We start from the raw sequence: 14,887 nt of genomic DNA, 5'->3' as shown, positions 1-14,887 counted from the left end.
GGGGAGGCTGAGGTGGAGGACACTCGCCAGCAGTTCTCTGTAAGATAAAACAACTTTTCCAAGCGAATAAGCTTTCTCCTGCTTTTCCACTCCAAAGATGAAATGGTCTCTAGCAGGGGCTGACTGTTCTGCTTTCCTTTGTGCATTCCAGACAAAACCCTAACAAATTCTCCTCTTTAAACACAAGAGAGATTTACTATCATTATTATTATTAATTTGTCTCCACCAGGTCTCAGTAATGGCGTGGAAATTCTTTCAGTTGCAGCATGTGGGGTCTAGTTCCCTGATCGGGGATCAAACGCAGGCCCCTTGCATCAGGACTGCCGAGCCTCAGTCATTGGACCACCAGGGGAGTCACAAGAGATTTTTTCAGTCCAAACCTATACTGCTTCGTGACCTTCTCTGACTTTCCAAGGATACCTTCAGAAGGAGGGTCCCAGCTCAAAGCACACACATGGCTCTACTTACAGACCCTGGGAGACGCTGGCACATACAGGGATGTGCTTTTTGCAGTATATGCAAAAAAAAAAAAAATACACAGTATAGGACTGGGAGAGAAACCCAAACTGTAACTGTTACCTAGTAGTAAAGAGTCGGACAGGACTGACTCAGAAGCATATAGGAAACCTGGAAGCTGATCGTTTGTTACAACATCTGTCAACGCACTAGGGAACACGTTCCAAATGCCTGGAAGCACAGGCTGGCAGCAGCAGGACTGTGAACACAGCAGCTAACGCGCACTGCTGCAGTGGGTGGGCCAGACCCTGTGCTCAGAGTCACCGTGATCACCCATGGAAGGCGGGAGGCTGCGGAGGGCCGGAGAGCCCACGGTTCTAAACTCACCAATGTGAACTCTGAACGCGTACTTCCTCTTTAAGTCGGTGATCATGGACTTCTCCTCCGGGTATCTGTCTGTGTACAGCAGCTTGTCTGCGTTCTCGATTCCCGTCAGGGACAGGAATTCTTGCACATTCTTCTCCAACTGCTTATTTTCCTTCACGGAAAACTTGCCGAATTTAATAGTGACACCTAGGATTGGGGGGCAGTGGGGGCGGGAGAAAAAGGTACACAATTGTCAACAATGAATGAAAGCAAACTGACAGGAAGTCTTTAGCAACTTATGACACAGCGCCTGTCAGCCCCTCCCCACCTGTCAGGGAGCAGCCCCTGCCTGAGCCCTGGACATTTGCTCCCCTAAAGAGTTCCGCTCAAGTCACACTGTCCTCCCCAAGTCTCCCCTGGTCATCCTGCTCCAGTGTAACCTCTGCTGTGTCATCAATCCCTTCTAATAGAATTATTTTAAAGAAATATTATGAGTAATATACATTAAAAATTCAAACTATTGAAACAGAAGTTTAAAAGAAGCCCCCTTCACTCTCCTCTGCCATCCAGTCCCCTAAAGCAGTGCTGCCAACTGGCTTGCACTCACGTGAACACATATGTATATTCTCTACGTGTGGACCTTGGGGGATGGAGGGGTTAGGGTCACTGCGATTCACATTCTATTCCTTGTCATAACTCCAAGCACTCAAGTCTCATTATTACTGACTGCGTTACACAGTACACCTTCCCATTCTTTGACTTATTTATTTTTTGGCCAAGCCACATGGCACGTGGGATCTTAGTTCCTAACCAGGCATTGAACCTGTGCCCCCTGCAGTGGAAGTGAGGAGGCTTAACTACTGGACCACCAGGGAGGTCCCAGACTTATTTTTATAATCTTTTTATAAATATATACTCATAAAATTTCAACATAGAACACAGAAATAAAATGGGGTCCTTCCACAGATACTGCTCTATGAATTGTTCTTCTTGCTTAGTTTCTCTATTTTTTAAAAAACTAATCTTATCAACATGAAGAATTCTATAAGGCTAACGCCCCCCTTTTTACTTTTTTCAATAACCAGCGGCACCGGGTGTCACGCGGCAGATAGTCATGAGTAAATACCACTCACTTGCAGTACGAAGCCCTACACTTGCAGTTCATTCTGAAATCCAATAGGCTTTTTGAGAGGTTCTTGTAACACAATGAAATCAAGGAGCAGACCAAGCTGGGTGATGCTTGAAACCATGGCAACTACCACCAGCTCACCCTCCAATTAACACCCTGGAAATGACATCTCATCAAAGTCGATGATATCTGATACGAGTATTTTCACTTAATCTCACTGGTGCATCCTTTCCAGCCTCTCAGCCACTTAACCTCTTTTCCCGCATCTTCCAGGCTTCATCTGTGTTCACCTGGTTCTTTCAGCCTTGTTCTTCCCTCACGTCTACCAATACTTTCGTCAAAAAAGAGGAAAACTATTGCACTTCATTTTGCTAATTTTATAGCATAGATGATGGTTCTGGAAGGAGATGAAGCTGAAAGCAGCTAAGCGACGCTTCCCGTAAACCTGAACTTGTGCACAAAGGCGGTCAGCGCAATTTACACACATATCAATAGCAAAGAAGTCTGACCAACATTCGAGCTCAGTCCACAAGCTCACCCTGGGCTTTGAATTCTTTAAACCGCCCCAGGTCATCTCGGTACATCCGCTTGATTGTGGTGGCAGCCCTGTCCTTGATGTCGGGGATGAATTCCTGTAGCTGCTTCACTGCAGACTCCAGGTCCACCTCTGGATCGTTGGAATCTCGCGACTCTTCAGATAAGTATTTAGTTTCGGAATCTTTAGCCAAATTGTTTTCGTCTTCATTTGTAGGTTCTGACCTAAGGAGAAAAACTGGGTTGATTAACCTCAATGGGTCATGTGCCCAGTGGCTTTCAGATTCTTTTTTTGCCTTGACTCTCATTTAGACTGTGACAACATTAAAGCTTGCAGGGACCCTGCAGTTGATTCAGTCCACGATATCTGAACTCTTTAATGTACTGAACAACTTTACTAACTCGATACACCTTTGGGGCTGACAAGAAGGTAAACGTGCAGCCCTAAGCCCTATTTCCACAAGGTACTGCTTCTTATATTAGTGTTTCTCAACTTCATTGTTTCAGATATTGACTTCCTAAGAAACCAGGCCCTTTTCTATGCGCATGGATACTCCAGACGCCTCTGGGACTCTCTCTGTGCATTGCGTTCTATAATAACGGTTATTAACTAGGTGAGTCAGTATCTAGGGTGTTCCCAGTTACCACTGCTTCAGTGCCATTAACAACGGCCATATTTTCTCCCCTCTGCAGTATAAAGAAACACAGTTTCCTATGTATTGATCATTAACTCATCCCCGGAAACCTCCAATCAGCTGCCTCCTTACGAGTGATCTAAAACGTCCGGATGAGAGGACACCGGGGATGATGTGAGCTGGGCTCCAGGCCGTTTAACTTCCGCAGGAAATGACTGCAAGCCAGGACAACCTTTCAGTCAGCAAAGAGAAGAAAGTCACTGATAAGGAAGCGGGGAGGAGACCTGTCCCAAGCGCCAGGAACTCAGATGAAGTGGTTTAAGAAAACGCCTGCACTTACTCATCAGCCAGCATATTTAAGTGATGACTATGTAAATAACAGTATCTAAACTTCTTTTATTAGGGAGAACCCTAACTCAAGTTTTCTTCCTGCTCCAGTAACATTTTACGTTCTCTAATCCTATCTCCTATCTATGTGCATACAGACAAAAGTGATTTGGGGGTCTTAAAATGCCTTTTAAACTTATGCATAGAATTTCAGAGCCAGAGAGTCAGAGACTTACAGAAGGAACTTAGGGCTGTGGTGGCGGGGTGGGGGAGGGGGGTGGGGGGAGATAGGGGGAAGGAATAGTTATTGGGTTGCAATGGAAATGTACACACTGCTATATCTAAAATGGATAAACAGCAAGGACATACTGTATAGCACAAGGAACTCTGCTCAGTGTGACCTGGCAGCCTGGGGGCGGCGGGGGGTGGTGTGGGGCATGCAGTTTGGGGGAGAATGAATATATGCATACGGAAGGGCTGAGTCCCTTCACTGCTCACCTGAAGCTATCACAGCATTGTTAATTGGCTATACACAATACAAAAGAAATGGCAGGGACCTAACAGAAAAAGAAGATATTAGGAAGAGGTGGCAAGAATACACAGAAGAACTGTACAAAATAGATCCTCACGACCCAGATAATCACGATGGTGTGATCACTCACCTAGAGCCAGACATCCTGGAATGTGAAGTCAAGTGGGCCTTAGAAAGCATCACTATGAACAAAGCTAGTGGAGGTGATGGATTCCAGCTGAGCTATTTCAAATCCTGAAAGATGATGCTGTGAAAGTGTTGATTCAATATGCCAGTAAATTTGGAAAACTCAGCAGTGGCCACAGGACTGGAAAAGGTCAGTTTTCATTCCAATCCCAAAGAAAGGCAATGCCAAAGACTGCTCAAACTACTGCACAGTTGCACTCATCTCACACGCTATTAAAGTCATGCTCAAAATTCTCCAAGCCAGGCTTCAGCAATACGTGAACCGTGAACTTCCAGATGTTCAAGCTGGTTTTAGAAAAGGCAGAGGAACCAGAGATCAAATTGCCAACGTCCACTGGATCATCGAAAAAGCAAGAGTTCCAGAAAAACATCTATTTCTGCTTTATTGACTATGCCAAAGCCTTTGACTGTGTGGATCACAATAAACTGTGGAAAATTCTGAAAGAGATGGGAACACCAGACCACCTGACCTGCCTCTTGAGAAACCGGTATGCAGGTCAGGAAGCAACAGCTAAAACTGGACATGGAACAACAGACTGCTTCCAAATAGGAAAAGGAGTACATCAAGGCTGTATATTGTCACCCTGCTTATTTAACTTATATGCAGAGTACATCATGAGAAACGCTGGGCTGGAGGAAGCACAAGCTGGAATCAAGATTGCCGGGAGAAATATCAATAACCTCAGATATGCCGATAACACCACCCTCATGGCAGAAAGGGAAGAACTAAAGAGCCTCTTGATCAAAGTGAAAGAGGAGAGTGAAAAAGTTGGCTTAAAGCTCCACATTCAGAAAACGAAGATCATGGCATCTGGTCCCATCGCTTCATGGCAAATAGATGGGGAAACAGTGTCAGGCTTTATTTTTCTGGGCTCCAAAATCACTGCAGATGCTGACTGCATCCACGACATTAAAAGACGCTTACTCCTTGGAAGGAAAGTTATGAACAACCCAGATAGCATATTAAAAAGCAGAGACATTACTTTGCCAACAAAGGTCCGTCTAGTCAAGGCTATGGTTTTTCCAGTGGTCATGTATGGATGTGAGAGTTAGACTGTGAAGAAAGCTGAGTACAGAACAACTGATGCTTTTGAACTGTGGTGTTGGAGAAGACTCTTGAGAGTCCCTTGGACTGCAAGGAGATCCAACCAGTCCATCCTAAAGGAGATCAGTCCTGGGTGTTCACTGGAAGGACTGATGTTGAAGCTGAAACTCCAATACTTTGGCCACCTGATGCGAAGAGGTGACTCATCTGAAAAGACCCTGATGTTGGGAAAGATTGAGGGCAGGAGGAGAAGGGCATGACAGAGGATGAGATGGCTGGATGGCATCACCAACTCAATGGACATGGGTTTGGGTGATCTCCGGGAGTTGGTGATGGACAGGGAGGCCTGGCGTCCTGCGATTCATGGGGTCTCAGAGTCGGACATGACTGAGCGACTGAACTGAATACAAAAGAAAAAGTTTTAAAAAAATAGTTCTCAGTGAAAACAGAATCTACTACTTTATTATACACGCTAAGAAAAGAAGGGCCCTGCCAATCATGCAGTTAGTCCCGCACGTCACTCTGGACCTGGATGGCGTCCCTCTTCATGATCTCTACCACCCACTATAGCTGGGCTGAACAAAGAGGTCACAGGCAGGATTCACACACAAGACATACACCATCACGTTACCTCTGCACCTTTCTGGAACAGGCCTGGGGATTCTCCTCTTGTGGCCTGGGTTTCGCACTGTTTTCAACCAAGGTACCTTCCAGTGAATCAAGAGGCGCGTCCTCAGAGCTCCTCCCAGGCACTGAAAAATCACCAGGCTCCATGGTGCTCTCAAGAGATCTTCGCTTCCTTTTCTTAGACTTTTTCTTGACGCTGCTGGAGTCCTGACTGCTGCCTGCAGTCTCGACCTCGTCGGCCACTCGGGATCCCTCCGAGTACACGCTCTCGGTCCTATCAGGTGCAGCCAAGGCCTCGAATTCTGGGGGATCTGGATGTTTCCTCTTCCTTTTCCTGGACTTGCTGTGACCTGCAGACGCTAAGAGTTGCACGATTCCCTCTTCGTGGTCCACTTGAGGCTGTGGTTCCTGCTCCTGGGAGGCTGCCCTGGGCAGGGTGATGCTTGCACCCGGACTTTCCTGGACAGCATCCCAGGATTCAACTTCCCTCTGACGTTTTTTATGCTTCTTCTTCTTCTTCTTCCGAACTTCACCGTGCAGCTCCTCGGACGTGTTTTCATGTGGCTTAGTAAGTGAATAGGGTTTGTCTGCTTCAGGCCGCTCTGTCGACTTGTGCTCCTTGCTTGCATCAACGTAAACGACATCCACATCGCTTCTGAAATTCTTTGGTGTGTTCTCAATATTTTCTTTGTCCACCAGGACGTACGCAACACCTGTTTCCTCGTCGACTCCCAAAGCGCTTTTTCTTCTCTTTTTCTTCTTTTTGGGTTTAGATGTGGCCATTTCAGTCTCATCGCAGACTTCTGATATCTTCAAAGGAGAAGAAACGAGATGCTGGCTGTGCTTCCTCTTTTTTTTACTCTTTGTTATGTCACACTGCTCATTTGCCAGGGGGGCAGCTCTGAAACTCTCCTGGGAATGCCTCCGATGTCTGTCCTTATGCTTAGAATGCTTAGCCTTTTTCTTTACAAAAACAGGAGTCTGGGTTTCCAAGCTGCTTGATTCTCCTTCCATTTTACTCCTGTAGGGGAACTTAACAACATGGTTTATTTTTGTAGAGCATTTTATACGTTAGCCTCAGGAGAAAGAAAACAAAATCACAGAAAGATGAAATTGCATGACAAACGATAAGCCTGGAGTCATGATTGTAAGTTTCCTATTATTCTAAACGCACAGCAAGCTCACTGTAGTTCACTTGTCTGCTTCCATTGCCTTTATGATATCGGAAAAAAAAAAGAGTCAGTTGAGAACAATGCTCTGGCGTAATCAGGTCTTGTTCCCCCTCCTCCTTTAACTCTTTTGTGTTCCAGCCAAACATGCCTTTTTCTTTTTCTTTCTTTGGCTCCTCAAACATGCTCCAATCCTCTCCTTGGCTCAAAGTCTGATAAAACATGATTTCCTCTCTCCAGGCTGCTCTCCACTGCCTCCCACCCCTCCCTGCCTCCCACCCCTCCCTGCCTCCTGCCATCTTTCAGAGCCTGGTGTGAACATTGCTGCTTCAAGAAAACTTTAAAAGAACATATACATTATGATGCCATGTATATTACATTAAAAATATATACACATTATGGTTCCCAGGTGGCTCAGTGGTAAAGAATCCAGTTGCCAAGTAAGAGACGCAGGTTTGATCCTTGGGTCGGGAAGATCCCCTGGAGAAGGGAATGGCAACCCACCCAGTATTCTTGCCTGGGAAATCCCATGGACAGAGGAGTCTGGCGGGCTATGGTCCAAGGGTTTGCAAAGAGTCAGACTAAGTAACAACCATATACATTACATTTAAAACACAAAAAAAGTTTCATGTATCTTTTCTGAATGGATATATATGTGGCAAAACTATAAACACAGTAAACTGGCAAATCAGGGATTAAGGGACAAGTAGAGAGCCAGCTTCTCTCACATCTGTAAATTTTTCTCTTTTTTTTAGGCCACGCCCTACGACGGCATGTGGGATTTCAGTTCTGTAGGAGAGTAAAAAGGTTGGCTTGAAGCTCAACATTCAGAAAACAAAGATCATGGCATCTGGTCCCATCACTTCATGGGAAATAGATGGAAAAACAGTGGAAACAGTGTCAGACTTTGTTTTTTTGGGCTCCAAAATCACTGCAGATGCTGATTGCAGCCATGAAATTAAAAGACGCTTGCTCCTTGGAAGGAAAGTTATGACCAACCTTGATAGTATATTAAAAAGCAGAGACATTACTTTGCCAACCAAGGTCCGTCTAGTCAAGGCAATGGTTTTTCCCATGGTCATGTATGGATGTGAGAGTTGGACTGTGAAGAAGGCTGATCGCCGAAGAATCGATGCTTTTGAACTGTGGTGTTGGAGAAGACTCTTGAGAGTCCCTTATACTGCAAGGAGATCCAACCAGTCCATTCTAAAGGAGATCAATCCTGGATGTTCACTGGAGGGACTGATGCTGAAGCTGAAACTGCAATACTTTGGCCACCTCATGCGACGGGTTGACTCACTGGAAAAGACTCTGATGCTGGGAAAGGTTGGGGGCGGGAGGAGAAGGGGACGACCGAGAATGAGATGGCTGGATGGCATCACCGACTCCGTGGACATGGGTTTGAGTGTACTCCAGGAGTTGGTGATGGACAGGGAGGCCTGGCGTGCTGTGATTCATGGGGTCGCGGAGAGTCGGACACGACTGAGCGACTGAACTGAACTGAACTGAACTGAACCAGGGATCCACCCTTGTTCCCTGCAGTGGGAGTGCAGAGTCTTAACTACTGGATTGCCAGGGAAGTCCCTGTAGTCTTTTATTTCTTAACTGGAGTAATGAGTACAGGGGTGTTTGTGATATTTTTGTCTACGCTTATTTGAATGCCTTAAATAGTTCACTTTATAAAGCAAGGGGCAGAACAAGGGCACGGGCTGCTTTCACTTGTGTTAAAAACAAGCGAATGAAGGATATAAATGTACTAAGTATTTACAAAAGAGAAAGACAGAAAAGAAAGTTTTCCTGATCCCTTGGGCTTTGTCTGTTCCCCAGATAATATACTTTCAGAGCAAACTATTTCTCTTGTATAGCATTTAGCAAGCTGTGGCTCACAGCGAGGACAGCAGGCAACCACTGACCTCAAACTCAAAGATTATCTCTTTGAGAAAGAGGCTGAATGGGCCTTATCAGTGGTTCAACAAAGAGTCCAAGTTCTGCAGTTAGTTGGAATGAAGTTTAATAAGGCTCCCAAGTCACTTCTTATACAGAGCACGAGTGCTCTGGAGGTTAAATACAGGAATAGAAATGTACTTCACAAAAGGCACGGTTAAAAATATTATTTTACAAACACGTCTTATAACTCTCCTTGCTCTGTACTGCTTCTGGGTTTCAATTTTTAAGATTTTACTTCTTTGTAAGTAGGAAATATGTTTACGTGGTTCAAACATCAAAATAATCTATGCGTATCTCTCCTCCTTTCTCACACAGAAGGTGTGTGCGTGCTAAGTCACTTTGGTCGTGTCCAGCTCTTTTGACCCTTTGGACTGTAGCCCACCAGGCTTCTCCGTCCATGGGATTCTTCAGACAAGAACGCTGGAGTGGGCTGCCGTTCCCTCCTCCAGGGAATCTTCCCTACCCAGGAATCAAACCTGCATCTCTTCTGCCTCCTGCACTGACAGGCGGGTTTTTATCACTGGCACCACCTGGGAAGCCCCTCACACGGTGTCTGTATTTTATGATCTGCATTTTGCCATTTTCACTTAACAACAGATTCTGGAGACCTCTCTGTATCAATTTTCAATTCGGAATGCTAAGCACATTTTCTACAGAAAGTACCTACTTTTTCCTAGGCAGTAGAAGTTGTAAGAATGGCGGGGCTTCCCTGGTGGTCCGGTGGTTAAGAGTCCCCCCTACCAATGCAGCGGACCTGAATCCAATTCCCGGTCCAAGAAGATCCCACATGCTGTGGAGCAACTGGGCCTGCGCTCTAGGGCCCATGCTCTGCTCTGCCACAAGAGAAGCCCCCGGTGAGAAGCCTGTGCGCCGCACCCAAGGGCAGCCCCTGCTTGCCACAACTAGAGGAAGCCCCTGCAGCAGCCAAATATAAATACATTAAAAAAAAAAAAAAAGAATTGTGTAGCTGGAAGGTCAGGGAATGACAAACGTGGGCTGATAAGACTAAAAGCCACATCCCCAGCCTCATGATCGCACCTTCAACAGAGGCACCAGGAGCTTTGGTGGAGGCCTCTCTTCCTGGCGTCACTTGGAGATATACGGACACCCATCTCTGACTCTCTGAGACCTCAGCTGTAAGCAGTGTAACAACGGCTGCAACTCGATGGCCTGTTCAGAGAGGGCCAAGCAGGCTTTGGCTGTCTCCTCCACTACCATAGCCCCAGCGTCTAGCACAGTGCCTGGCTCACAGGAAGAATCCAATAAATACATTTTGAGAATGAATTAATGCCTTCTCTTTGGTTGCCCTGAAACTGTTGAGAACAGTTGGAGGTAAACACTCACAACTGGGCAGATGGGCACTGCTTTAAGCCCTTGGCTGCTGACTACAGCTGGGACCTGAGCGGTGACTAGCAACTGAGCCCTGTGTCTCTAGTTCTGCGCTGTCCAGTACAGCAGCCACGAGCCACGCGAGGTTGCCGAGTGCTTAAACGTGGTTAGGCCACACTGTGTCTAAGCGTAAATACACACTGCAATTCAAAGACTTGGGACAGAAACGTAGCTCACCCACAACTGTTGTTTATAGATTTCACAATGAAATGATGGTTTGGATATTGTTCAGTATGTGCATTCCTAATTCTCTTTCCTTTTTATGTTTTTTTAACGTGGCTACTTGCAAATTTTAAATGACACATGCACCTTGTGTTCTTACATTTTCTGTGAACAGCAGTGCTCCAGAAGGCTCACTTGCCTACTCTTCTTGAAATGGTTATTTCAAATCTTCCCAGGTGGCGCTAGTGGTAAAGAACCCGCCTACCAATGCAGGAGATATAAGCGATACCGGTTCGATCCCTGGGTTGGGAAGATCCCCTGGAGGAGGGGATGGCAACCCACTCCAGTATTCTTGCCTGGAGAATCCCAGGGATAGAGGAGCCTGGCGGGGTACAGCCCATTGGGTTGCAAAGAGTCGGACACGACTGAAATAACTGAGCACACACGAACTCTCAACAAGCTACAAAATTTCATCCTTCACTCGGACCTGAAGTAGATTAACTTGCCTCTGACCTCACTCCCTTACAACACACATTAGCTAAGAAATATGTTCCCCCCCAAATCGAACATGCTTGCCTGCATTTGCCCTGTTCTCCTCCCCTCCTGCTGCTGCACAGGAAGTGTTTCATTTCTGTCAGAGGCCATTTCTTCCCCATGAGCTGGATTTCAACCTCCTCCTTCTCCTCAGAGAGATGGTGATCCATCAGCTAACCAGTCTCTCCCCTTCTACCTCCTGCACTGGATCCCTTCTAGCAATGTCCAACAATCTTCAGACTATTTTCTAACTTAAAACAAAAAACAAGGATGCCACTATCCTCCAATCCCAAAGTCCCACCTAGCTATTCTCTTTCCTCCCCTTCACAACAAATTTTTTTTTTTTTTGCTGTGCCACACAACTTGTGGGATCTTACTTCCCTGAAAGTGAAAGTCGCTCAGTCCCGTCCAACTCTTGTGACCCCATGGATTATACAGCCCACGGAATTCTCCAGGCCAGAATACTGCAGTGCGTAGCCTTTTTCCTTCTCCAGGGGATCTTCCCAACCCAGGAATTGAACCCAGGTCTCCCGCACTGCAGGTGGACTCTTTACCAGCTGAGCCATCTGACCAGGGATCAAACCTGTGTCCCTTGTAGTGCAAGCATGGTGTCCTAACCACTGGACCACCAGAGAATTCTCTCATGCTCTCTTAATAACAATGAACAGAGCAGATAATTCTTTTAAATATTCGTTTACCTTCCATCCCTTTCTTTCTTTTTGGTAAATACCTTGTATGTTGCTCCTTCTGGTTTCTTGAACTCAGCACAATCTTTTATATATAGGGTCACTTCCCACATTATTTTTAAGAAAGAATCCCAAATCCTTACACATCTACCATTCCCTTAATGATCTAGTCTGGTTCAAAACCACCTCTCCACCTCTCATTTTTCTGTGGGTTTCAGACATCCTGTCTTCTTTCAGTTCAGTTCAGTTCAGTCGCTCAGTCGTGTCCGACTCTCCGCGACCCCATGAATCACAGCACGCCAGGCCTCCCTATCCATCACCAACTCCCGGAGTTCACTCAAACTCATGTCCACAGAGTCGGTGATGCCATCCAGCCATCTCATTCTCGGTCGTCCCCTTCTCCTCCCGCCCCCAACCTTTCCCAGCATCAGAGTCTTTTCCAGTGAGTCAACTCGTCGCATGAGGTGGCCAAAGTCCCCAAAATATACCATGATATCTTTATCAGGGGATTTACAAAAGCATCTCATTCTCCCAGGAATGCTTTTCCCTCTCCGTTACCTTTCTGCGCTATAACTAGTCTTAAGTCTGAAAATCACTTCCTCTAATTCCTCCTGGGTCCCGCCTCCTCCTTACAGGGTTTCTCAACAATCCAGCTGTTTCCCCGATGGCACTTAGCTCCGGAGGGACGTAACCGGCCACCTAAGGGCTGCGGTCTCCTCGTCCTGTTTGTTTCCCAAACGGTTCCCTGGATATGCATTTATCCCTATTTACATCCGGAATAGACCACTTCCTGCCTTGCAGGGACGTGTCCAAACCTGGTCCCGGATTCCCTCCCCACTCTGGGGTTCCATGAAGACCTCGCTCGGCCCCGGGATGGGCATTCCGGGGCTGCTAAGAAAAAAAAAAAACCAACGAAAGTTCCCGCGTGGAAGGGCCTGGGGGGGCTGCGAGGAAACAGGCACCACGTCCATCCCTGGGGACCGAGGTCCAACGCAGGCCTCTGGAGAGATGAAGACAAGGCCATAAACAGCTCGGTTCAGACACGATCACTGGGGAAAAACACCGGAACAACTGAAAAGCACTCTCACCTACGGGCCAAACGCGTCGTCCCCTTGCCTTCTAATCCGGAAGTGCCGGTGTCGTGGAAGCGGATATCATCTTGCGTCACTTCCGGTCCGCCCTCCGGCAACGCGTTGCCATGGCAGCTCGCCGGCCTGCTCCTGGCTGTGATTCTTAGGCCGTTGTTTTCTGCGGGTTTTGTTTACTACCGCGATCTTTGGGAGTTGGGTGGGTCAGGGGAGGGGCTTCCCAGGTGGCGCTCTTGGTAAAGAACCTGCCCACCAATGCAGGAGATGTGAGAGACCCTAGAGACAAGAGTTCGATCCCTGGGTGGGGAAGATCCCCTGGAGAAAGGCATGAATTTCCGTGGACAGAGGAGCCTGGCCGGATACGGTCCATAGGGTCTCACAGAGTCATTCACAACTGAAGCGACATAGCACGCACGCACAGGACAGGGTGGAACGTGGGACAGAGCTCTTCCGCCCACTTGCTGGTTCGTGCCTACATTGCCATGTACTCAGCAGTTTTTTGCTAAGGTCCATCTACACTCCAGGAGTGAACGAGAAGGTGAAGATTACCCGAGAAAGACAAGAGAACAAACAGATCAACCAAAATAATTTCAGATTACTCTCCAAGGAAAATAGAACAGGGTAATGTGATGGAGAACGACTGAGGTCAGTGAGTGCTAGGTTAGAAGACTTTGACGAGTGACAGTTGAGTTTGAAACGAAAAAGATGAACAAAAATCGAAATGGTAGAGTGTGCCAGGCAGAGGAGGCCCTGAACTTGGTTGCCCGAGGAACTGAAAGAAGATCAGGGCAGCGTCGGGAGAGAGTGGTGGGAAGTGACCTCAGCGGGTGGCAGGGGCGAACTGGTGCAGGGTCTGATGCACGTTGAACTTCCGTGAAAATTAAAGCTAGAAGAAGCCTCGAATATCTATTCTAATTCTTTCATTTCCACTGTGTCCTGAAGAAACATAGTTTATGATTAAAAGTAAAGTTTTAAGCAGGTCATCAAGTCAAAGACAGAATGCATGCCACACAAACTTTTTAGCCTTATTGCATAGTGAACAAAATCACACCAGCGACGAGACTTCTCATTGACTCCTATAACAACCCCCTGTTGTAGGAATCTTTATTAGGTGATACCAGCCTTACCTTGGGGCTGAGAAAGCTAGAGCTTCGGGTACCTTGTCCCAGCAGACTCATGTTGCCCCCAGCTAGGATTAAAACCTGTGATCTTTCCATTACTCTAGGAGGCTGCCCTTTGTTGTGCCATTTGACCTTCTCTGTGTGAGCGGTCAAGCAGCTTTGACTAAAAAATGAACAAGGGGGACTTCCTGCGTGGTCTAGTCGCTAAAACACTGCACTTCCAATGCAGGGGGCTCTGGTTCCGTCCTTGGTCAGGGAACTAGATCCCACATGCTGTAACTAAAGACTCCAGTGCCATGACTAAGATCTGGCACAGCCAAATAAATGTTTTTTTAAGTGCATAACGTACATATATGTGAAAACCTGAAAGCAAAGTAGACTAGAGAAACCATAAGCCTGCAGCATACATACACGTCACCACTCAAAGGCTGCTCCAGGCCTTGGACAAGCAGTTGGAAGTCTGGCTTGCTCTGGAAATGTACTGCTGGCGTTGTCCACTGTTGGTGTGAAAGCCCTTGAGTGCAGGTTTATTGTCTGTGCAACTAACTCTGTGGTGAACCCCTTACCCAGAGCCTTGTGGATATTTGCACATTTCATGAAGGTGATAATGATGAGTGAATGACCCCACAGAAGGCTGAAACTACAAGGCAGACCAAACATCCAGGCTAGTGGTTCCCAAAACAGTGCACCAGTTACTAGGGAAGCTCTTAAAAAGGGCAGATTCCCAACTTTGCACATGGACTGTGTAGTGTATTAGTCATCTGACTGTTTTCCACCCCATGGTCTAGCCATGGATGGGCATGAATACTGGAGTGGATCACTATTCCCTTCTCCAGGGGATCTTCCTGACCCAGGGATCAAATACAAGTCTCCTGCATTGCAGTCAGATTCTTTACCCTCTGAGCTACCACTGTATCACATTAAAATCCATAGACATAATAGCAGTCTATAAAA

At 46.7% G+C, this 14,887-nt stretch overlaps 1 protein-coding gene across 3 annotated transcripts in view; it reads right to left on the bottom strand.

The window, feature by feature from the left end:
- TTF1 (transcription termination factor 1) overlaps positions 1 to 12,863 on the bottom strand; it is a 29,035-nt gene extending 16,172 nt beyond the window's left edge. Inside the window, exons 1-4 of one of the 3 annotated variants that reach the window (XM_055399804.2) lie at positions 12,813 to 12,863; positions 5,842 to 6,869; positions 2,490 to 2,710; positions 844 to 1,029 (exon numbers count right to left, since the gene is read on the bottom strand). In XM_055399804.2, coding sequence (XP_055255779.2) covers positions 844 to 1,029; positions 2,490 to 2,710; positions 5,842 to 6,851 — 1,417 coding nt within the window. In that variant the 5' untranslated portion in view covers positions 6,852 to 6,869; positions 12,813 to 12,863. Of the gene's footprint in view, positions 1 to 843; positions 1,030 to 2,489; positions 2,711 to 5,841; positions 6,870 to 12,812 lie in introns of those variants that run through there. The other 2 variants (XM_055399805.2, XR_016038515.1) reach the window with 2 other exon arrangements.
- Between the last annotated feature and the right edge of the window lie 2,024 nt (positions 12,864 to 14,887).

This window comes from Moschus berezovskii, chromosome 11 (genome assembly GCF_049115385.1).
Source record: "Moschus berezovskii isolate FMDL1 chromosome 11, NW_MosBer_1.0, whole genome shotgun sequence".
Taxonomy (NCBI): Eukaryota; Metazoa; Chordata; class Mammalia; order Artiodactyla; family Moschidae; genus Moschus; species Moschus berezovskii.
The sequence above is the reverse complement of the archived record's forward strand: the minus strand, read 5'-3'. Positions and strand labels throughout refer to the sequence as shown.